General features: G+C 43.9%; 1 protein-coding gene across 13 annotated transcripts in view; it reads right to left on the reverse strand.

Annotated features, from left to right (window-relative positions):
- Positions 1–1,317: 1,317 nt before the first annotated feature.
- The window catches only part of smoc1 (SPARC related modular calcium binding 1), a 39,625-nt gene continuing 31,265 nt past the window's right edge, over positions 1,318–9,677 (reverse strand). For 12 of the 13 annotated variants that reach the window (XM_065947657.1, XM_065947656.1, XM_065966709.1 and 9 more), the window contains one exon: positions 1,318–6,014. In XM_065947657.1, coding sequence (XP_065803729.1) covers positions 5,975–6,014 — 40 coding nt within the window. In that variant the 3' untranslated portion in view covers positions 1,318–5,974. The remainder of the gene's footprint in view (positions 6,015–9,677) is intronic. The other variant, XM_065966702.1, reaches the window with a different exon arrangement.

Here is a 9,677-nt window from a genome sequence, read left to right on the forward strand (position 1 = left end):
AAACCCCTTCAGCAACCCGCCCACCCTCAGAAAACACACACACACACACACACACACACACACACACACACACACACACACACACACACACGGACAGACGCACACACACACGGACAGACGCACACACACATCCCGAAGCAGCTGCGTCATTATAAAACTCTTTTGAACTTCACACTGGAAGTCAAATGCCACATGTGTCAGTACAAGACAGATGTACTGCAGCTGCCTCTTGGCTCCAGTTTCATCTGTGATACTCCCCTCTCTTGCCCCCCCTCCGAACCTAAAAAGTCACCCCTCCTCCCCCCATCACCGGCAACCTCACCCCCGAAGCCCCTACGCCTCCCATCATGCACTGACAAAACATCCGCACCTTTGAAGTGTCATCACTAAATCATCGAATCTCACAGCTCACACAAATCAAAAGTGTGAACACAGCGAGCATCTGTGAGGTCGAGTTTCAACGTTTAGTCAAAGAAATCCTCAAAGTGTGTCCCTCATCATCCTCATTCAAAAAATGTTATATGTAGATATTATACTGGGACATTTCACATGGTCATCACTGAGGTTATAATCTGTGATTTGGTCTGTGGTCCGCTGCACCTCTACAAGTCTCTGTTGGACAGAGTGACATCTTTGCAGCCTCAGTCAAATAAAACACTTTGGAGTTACAGGGAAATCTTTTGATTTAAATCCAAACTTCTGAAATTTGAAACAAACTTTTGGATTCTTAAAGCTCCAATCAGTGAGATGTGTAGAGAGTGAGATGATAAAGGTATCTTACTATCTGATCATTAAGGAAACATGCTATGTTGAAGTGCTGGCTTCTCTGACAACAATGCAGCAGCCAGTATGTCCTCCTTCTAACTTTAGATTCTGCTCCTGAATGCTCTGGATTTGTTTGGACCAGAGAAGGTAGGCGCTTTTAAGAAACCCCCTACACGTCTGTTTTGGACGCCCCTCAGTTTGTCAGATATGAGAGCAGTTATCAGGTCAACAGGTGTTGCAGCGATGGAAGCGGTCAAGAGAAGTGGTTCAGATAGAAGTGATTGTACCCGACCTAAAAAGCCTCTGCATGTTTCTAATAAGCTCCACGAGCAGAAACGTGCTCAAACTAGGATCAATATTGGAGATGCTTTTAAGTTACATATTGCTCCTTTAAGCTACATTTTCTGATTTGAAAGCAAAAACTTTGAATTAGCAAATTTTTAGAATACATTTTTACATTTTATATCACAAGTTTATTTAACTTTCTGTGGATTAAAAGCAATCAGTCAAAAAGACTTGTTCATAAAATTAAGAAAACTTCAAGAGAGAATGTTTCTTTAAAAGTGTTTATTAACAGATCATGTAATCCAAAAGGCTTTATTGATACTGAGCAGTTTGTATTAACTTGTGCACACCTGACTCTCACTGTTCAATGTCTGCAGGCTGTAGTGAGCCGCCTGTACCACAAGGGGTCAGTGTTGAGCTCCTTCTTCCCGACAGCAGAGCGCTCGTCTCCTGTTTCAGCTCTCTCCATTTGCATGAACTCAAACTAAAGCAAAGTTTGAATAAATATCTTCAGATCTTAAATTGTTTCTCTTTCTGCACATGGTCACGTGCGACTATGATTTAAATCACCTTTGACGTTCTGAAGACAAAAATCTGAGACAATCGTTCCTCTTTCATGATTTAAAAGTTTTAAGAAGTTCTGCAGATTGACAGTTTGATTCCTTCAAAATAAGAGCGCACAGTAGCTGTGTGCTGTTTGCACTTTGATTTCTCTGAGATGAATAAGTCACGGCTCGATGTGAGACTTCAGTCAAACTCGACTCCTCACTGCATCAGCTGTTAAGAAATAACTTGTTTGTTTCTTAGTTTGTTCTGAATGCGTCTTCAGACCTTTTTCTCATTATGCACGCTTTAAATTGAAGTCAAAGTTCTTTCACCCAGAGAAGTGATGGAAGCCAGGTGTACGGCGCTGCTGTGTGCCAACATGCACTTCATAAACTCAGCTTTTTATCAGGGAGATTTTCTCTTCTAAAGACGGCCTTGTGTTCTTTTTTTAGTGTCTATTGTGACACAGGTTGAAATAGCTGAAGGAAATCAGGCCTGCATTAAAGTGGAACAAGCTTTTCATTCCTTGGCCAAACAGCTGCACCTCAAGCCTCATCATTTACATTGAGCAATTTCACCCCAAAGGCAACATGTCTGAGTGTTTTGTTTTTCCAGGAAGATCTGATTCCTTCAGCTATGAATAAGAAATATTGAGATTGTCTCGACACGCCTGCCGAGGCTCTGCAGTGAAAAAAGCAGAGAGACGATCTGTGCTTCTCTCTGACGGACTGACAGAGCCTCCTTTGCTCTGCGTCCCCCCAGCGTGATTAGCAGTGATTACTAGCCTGTTAGGTTGTCTTAGATCTCTCATGTGATCTGCAGCTCTGCAGCGTCTGGAAGCACTTCAGCAGACACACAAGCCCAGTGTTCAGAGCGGACTAAAGCAGCCACTCAGGAGAGAGACCTTTTCTTTTTCTCCCTCTTGGCACAAACGTCCAGCTCAAATTAGACATGACTGGACTTGTGGTTGTAGCGGATTAAGCACCAGAAAAGTGTATACATTCTTGACCGTGCACAGCGATGATGGCAGGACTCGTAAAACACTGAAACAGTCGAATAACTGCAGCGCAGATCAAATAAACAGAGCTCAGAGTTGATAACATCCAGTCCGGTATAAGCGTTTTTCAATGTTGTGAATTAGCTACTGTAACATCCTAAAGTCTGACACCATGTGAACACTGAATAATGTTTATATCTCTTTACAATAATCCAGAACAGACATTGAAGGAAGTGAACAGCCGAATGCCTCACAATGAATTTTTAGTAAAACAAACAATCAAATAAAAGGTTATTGTACATATTTACAATAGGAGCCTCTTCTGTGAGCCCCTGCGGCGGCTCTCGGGGAATACACAACTCCAAACAATTACACAAGCACTCAGACCACAAACTCCACATTCTCCAATTTTCAAAACAATCGTTTCCAAATGCGAAGAAAAAAAATGTTTGTTTTTTTTACATTCCAAAATGTCTTTTTCTAGTTTCCTCCTCCCTACTCGGTCGCTCGCTCATTAATCGGGGGCGCCCGTGGGGGGTATTTTTTACAAGACTTACGGCGTTGTCAAAGCTCCAAGTACGTGTGGCGGTAAGAGTTTCACAGAGCGAGGCTGGATTACAGACGATGGATGTGTTTACATACACACAACATGTACTCTGATATTACCGGGGAGACTCAAATATTTATTTTAGGACCTGGCGTTTGTAAATGCCACGTCGTGTTTACGATAAGTTGGATAAGCGTTGAGTATGAGCCGCTGTTAGCGGGACACTGAGCCGTGTAAACATCTCTGTTTACTGGATCGCCTTTAGGCTTTTTCTTGGTTCTTTTATTTCAAACTGTGTGAGCTGTTTGGGAGGAATAAATTCCCCACCAGGTCTTAGTCTGGGGTTGGTCGGTGTTATTCTGAAATGATCGGAGACTTGTTAGCCGTTTTTCAGGTTTGATCATTAAGTGGAGTGAGTATTAAACTAGCCTCAGCTACTTTACAACGTACCACAAAAGTACACAAATAACAGCACAGGGTATGTGTAAACCAATCATGTGACCTTCTAGTTTATGGAAACATATCCACAATCTCTCCTGACACTTCTTTAACGCACAAGGTTTCTGATCAGTGTCTGTTCTAAGTCTGTGTTAAGGAACTCCCTAGCATGTCTTTTTACAAAGAGGACGAGTCTGTTTTCAGGAACCCTTCAGTGTGTTTCTCTCAAACTAAGTTCGGTCTGTTTCGAGGAACCCTGAAGCTCCTGTTTTCTGAGCTTCAGCACACAGTTCGATGTTTGACCTTTGAGTTTGTGTTTCTTTCTAACGGGCGGTTAAGTCTCATTCAGGTGTCTTATGGAGGTTCTCAGTCATCCAGGTCATGGCATTCAAAGCTGGAACCAAAGGTCACTGGACTCGGTTGAGTCTCGTTTAGGGATCCTGAAGCGTTATCTCTCTCTCTCTCTAACGAATGGTTAGTTGTGTTTGATTAGCATCTGTGCTAAGCTTCTTTGAAGGTACCCTTTAGATTCTGTTCTTCTCGGGTTAGGGTTGGTTTTAAGGTACCTGCTGTAAGGTCAGTTGTCTTCATGTGGAGGTGTTCTACCTGCTTCATGTTGAGCTGCATCACTACTGGAGGCTGCTGGGACTGTCTCGTTTTTAACGGGAGGCTGTGATTGAAGATTTTTTTTCAGTTCTTGCAGCCATTTCTTTTTCATGTTTTGTTGCCTTAAAGTTTTTGAAATACTGTAAAATCTGGTGCACATAGTGAACTGCATGTGAAACACTGTTGTGATGTATAAAATGGGTGTCTATCTAAAACTTAATCGCAGACATGCACCGTCATGACATCAACTGCAGTCACCACCAACAACCACGTTGCCCGACGAGACGAAAAATTGCCCCAATTCATTTTTGTATATGTTGCGCAAAGTTGGCTGGGTTAATGGGCCAGATCTCCTCGCTTTACCACCTGGATGTAAACAAGCACAGAGACATAGCGCATCTCATAGGAGCAGCGCCGTTTGGTGTTTTGATCAACGCCTGGTATATTGACCAATGAGTAACCACATTCAGCATGGGCATGTGGATGTAAACCCGGGTGCTGCTAAGGTTAGCTTCAGTTGGTAAAGTAATCTGACATATTTCACCCGGTCACCCTGTGATCCGGTGTTAAGCTCGAATGTTTTCTTAAGTTTAGACGAGTCGGCTTGTCTGAATTGAAATGAACATTTAACCCACTTTGAGATAAGTGTTATAACATCTCTACTGTTAAAGAAAAGACAAAGACAGCAGAGGTGTGCAGCTCAACTCTAGGTGAACTGGTCGCAGGCTGTCGGTTTGACTTCACATCTATCCAGGCCGAGGGCTCGACTAGCGTACAGGTAGCTAGCAGGATTACAGACTCCCCCTGGTGGACACAGCTGGTACTCAAAGAGCTACACACTATCTGACTGTTGAGGATTTTGATGAACACGATGGAAATCATCACACAGGAAGACACTCTGAGAGACCCCCAAAAGCAACCTGAGTCTAAAATACCGCTCGACTTATATTCTGGATTTTACAGTAATGGATAAAACGTTGAAAAGACGTCTTGTGTCAACTGAGAAATCTGCAAACCACATCCACCATGATGGCCCTGCATCGGCTTTGGGTTGCACAACTTTAAGTAACTATGTGATAAGAAAGGAAAGATTCACGTCCTTCTAACTTCACGATCTGTTGGTTGACTGATTCTTAAACATTGTTCCCAAAAACTGTCCAATGGCAGCGGATCTAGAAAGTTGTGTCCAGTGCGCGGGGGATTCACAGAGCAAACTGTGTGCTGATAAATTAGACGTCATAGTCACAGTTTAATTCTTAACATGCCGTTAACTCATCATGGTCACAAACAACATGAGACATTCCTTTAGACGGTCTTTTCTCTTTTCACTTTTAAATCGAGCAACATGTGCTAAACGCAGCTCGCTCCGGCTGCTCTGGAGATGGTTACCACGGTGTGCTGCTGCAGGTCACAGGGGAAATGTCAATTTAATTTAAAGGCCACAGAATGTGTGTAAGCGTCTGTTTGTGCGATCTGAGGACAAACAGAATCACAACAACAGACGGAGTGGGGGGGGGGGGGTGTCCAGTGGTGTGTCATCTTTTTTTTTACAAATATATTCTTCTCATTCTTACTCAAAATCAACACGTACAAACAGACCAAACGTCAAACATAGGGAGGAGAAAGTGCAAATATTTTGGCGCCGCTTCGTTTTCTTTTCTTGTTTTTTTTCAGTCTGTTTTTTTTTTTTTTTTTTTTTACTCAGGAACTTCCTAATTTTTCTGCTCCATCTTTCTTTTTCCTATCAGCAAGCGTACAGATGCCTTCCCTCTGTGCCCTCTGCTCTCGTCTCAGCTTCTGGACCCGTCTCTTCTCACACCAGACGACCTACTGGGAACAGAAAGAAAGACAGACCAGGAGAAAAAAAGAAAAGAAACAAATGTATTCACTCATCTGTTTTAGTATTCAGCTAGCAGATGCATTCACACATAGCTGCAGCGTGACAGGACGGCCCTAAAACAGACTCACTTTAAATAAACTCTAATACAGTTTAAAAATAAACTCTTATCAGTGAAGCAGACGGCTGAAGCAGTGAGTCAGTAAAATCACAGATTGCTGTTGAATTCAGAGCTTTGGGTAATTATTCATTTTCCCGACATTCTTCATGTTTGTCAGAGATTCATGGAGACCAACATTTTCAGGGGACGACTTTCTGTCTTAAAACTTTATTGTTAAACCAGAAAAATTATTTTAGAACTACAGTACCCACAATCCTAGAGTGTCAGTTTTAATTTTATACACTTCATTAATCACAGAGGGGAAATTCTGATTTACATTGAGAGACATGCTTCTCACACACACAGGCCCGATACACACACACACACACACACACACACACACACACACACACACAGGACATGTGTTAGTGGAGAGATGTCAGAGTGGGGCCGCTACACACTGCTACACAGGGAGCGCAACAGAGCAGTCAGGGGTTTGGTGCCTTGCTCAAGGGCACCTGGGCAGTGCTCGGGAAGTGACCTACCAAACCAACTTCCAACTATCATGGTCAGCATCGTACTTGAACCGGCAACCCTCTGGTTCCCAACCCAAAGTCCCTACGGACTGAGATACTGCAGCCCCAAATTTGTTGAGCTTGCTGTTACCATGGCAACTACAAATAGCATTCATATAAAGGTTAATATTGTCATTATAGTGTTATAAAGAGGACTTTGTTGCTTCATCCCACACTTCTGTTTTGTTCTTTTAGCGTCACATCTTGTCTCAAGAGGGGATAGTCTGGCAGAGATAGTCTCCCACAGTGAGGTGCATGTGTGAACAACCAGATCAGATGGAATTGATCTTGATATTTGTATTTGATAACAGCTGTAGATACAAATCGAATCAGCACCTGAATATCGTGAAATATCGTATGAGATGAAAGCTTATCATCCCAGCTCAGTTTTTAATTTGTTGTTATTGCTTTCTTGTTGTCCCATTTTCTTCATTAAAGTCTCTTGTACAGTGAAGCTCAGACAGATTCAGTCAGCCGTCTCCCACCTACACTTTAACTCCACCATCACATGTGCTGACGTTATGCTGCAACCGAGCTGTAACTCAACAGCTCTCTGAAGTCATGTTGTGCTCAAATTGCATGGGACAGTCTGTACGAGGGATGGACTGCTCACTCATCAATCACACGAGTGAGCGAGGGGGGCAGAGAGAGAGAGAGAGAGAGAGAGAGAGAGCGAGGGAGAGAGAGAAGGAAAGGAAGAAAGAGAGAGAGAAGGAGATGGTGAGGAGCTGAGATTGCTTACAGATGGCTGTCAGAGGGGAGCAGAGGTCCTCCAGCCGTGTGTGTGTGTGTGTGTGTGTGTGTGTGTGTGTGTGTGTGTGTGTGTGTGTGTGTGTGTGTGTGTGTGTGTGTGTGTGTGTGTGTGTGTGTGTGTGTGTGTGTGTGTGTGTGTGTGTGTGTGTGTGTGTGTGTGTGTGTGTGTGTGTGTGTGTGTGTGTGTGTGTGTGTGTGTCTGCCTTTATGATGTCTCTGTACAGTAGGTCTTTATAACTGCAGTATGTTTGTGTGTGTGTGTGTGTGTGTGTGTGTGTGTGTGTTCAGGTGCAGATGCAGGTGCACTCCCTGTCAGAGTTGGTTATGTCAGCCGTGATATACACGTCCAGCTGATATCGCTGCGCGGTCTGGAAGCTTCTCGAGACGGTGAGTTTGCTTCACAGTCGGGTTTTCTGTTCGATCTTTAAAGCGTCACGATCTCTCCGACGCTCCATAAATCTGAAGGTTACCGTCCACATGAAGAAGTTCTGCTTCACCTGCACTTTGATTGTAATGAATAAAAGATTATGGCCACCTTGTTCTTCCATGACTAGTTTGATCTCTTCATGTTTAAAGATCGGACATTTTTATCTAAATCAATGTTAAATTCTCCAGACAGGAATGTTGTTGTAAAATCAAATGTGTTCAAACATTCCCGTGTCATATTCAAATATTGTTTGAAGTTTTATTGAAAAAAAGACATCCCTACTCTGCACTCATTGAGGTGAGGTGGGTTTTAAATCTGCTTCTCTGCGTATGTTATCGATGTGTTTTCTGTGTCTGGAGCTTTGGAGCGTTTTACAAGTCGGTTGTTATATTTCAGTTGTTGGTTGTCTTATCTGCTCGACTCACTTCTGCACCCCCGCTTTGAAACAAGACGGAGATGTTAACTCGCTCCTCCATGTCTGTACGCCTCCCTTTGTCAGCTGCTGACGCCGAACAAGAGAAGCAATTTCCAGCTAGCGCCCTCTGCTGGTTTAAATGAAGTATTGCAAGATTTTTTTTTGCCTCAATGATTTGAATCGCCCATATTTGTAAAGACGGAGTCACGCAGGTTTGCTGTGAAACCATACATGATTCACCTTGTTGCAGCCATGTGAATTACTAAGTTGCAGAACGTCACACTGCAAGTTTGATCATTTTGAAATCTTTTCCCGCGTCGAGCTTCAGACCAGCTGTTATCCGACTGCAAGTTTTCCTCTTTGCTGCCTTTCATAAGAAACATCAGGAAAGAGGAGGGGAACAAGAACTTCTGTATTTTGTACATCCAGCGTCAGAAAGCCTTTACATTGGCAGCATCAGGGGCCATGTTCCACCTGTCAAACTGTGCAGCAATATTTCCTGATAAATGGTTCCAGTGGAGTCATGCTGGTCCTCCCTTCAGCTCAGATAAAAGTCTCTCTTGTAAGACGCTGAGCTCCAGTAGTGCTGATGAATCGGCTTTGCAATTACCCGGCTCCAGAGCAGCGACTGGGTCCTCCTCCCAGTCACTGAGGACACTGTCTGTGCCATTAACAACACAAAGCACCCCGGCCTCTCCCCGGACACCTTGGCCCCACTTGTGATAAAGAGCTGAAAGCAGATCCCGTCTCGCGGTGAATCGTCTCGCCCTCACGAGGGACCGGCCGATAAAGACAGCTGGCTAAAGAGCTGGGAATCATGGTGTACCCGTTCACTGTGGCAGCCCACAGACTCCACTCAGGAGATAAAAAACACAAGTCTGAGTTTACTGTCAGCCCTTAAAATAAAGAAGTAAACTTCTCAGAGTAACAGGAAGTGATGGTGAGCAAATCACAATCCTCCCCTTTGACCTCTGCTGATTCAACACGGCGCAGTTTGTCGAGCTGATGTCACAGTAATTAAAACACAAGTGGCGAGGAGTAATTGCTGTTGGCTCTGAGGGGACAGGGTTCTGGACTCTCTAATGGTGCTGCAGCCCCGGTGCCAGGCCGGCCTCATAATGCCCTCCTTTCATTCCTGCCTAATGACGGACACAGCCAGGACAAACAGGAGGGCAGGAGACGAGCAGGCAGTGAAGGAGACGAGGAAACACAAACCAGCATTGAGCATGTGTACACCTGAAAGCTTTTGTCTACTTAAGCCTCAACTGAAGACTAGACCAGGACGCTCGGGACAGCCTCTGTCAGGCCCAAAGACCACGTCCCGTCATCTGTCTTTAATGACCTCAGGATGTTACTTACATAAACATTACTGTAAATACATTTGTA

The sequence above is a fragment of the Labrus bergylta genome, chromosome 18 (genome assembly GCF_963930695.1).
Source record: "Labrus bergylta chromosome 18, fLabBer1.1, whole genome shotgun sequence".
Lineage (NCBI taxonomy): Eukaryota > Metazoa > Chordata > Actinopteri > Labriformes > Labridae > Labrus > Labrus bergylta.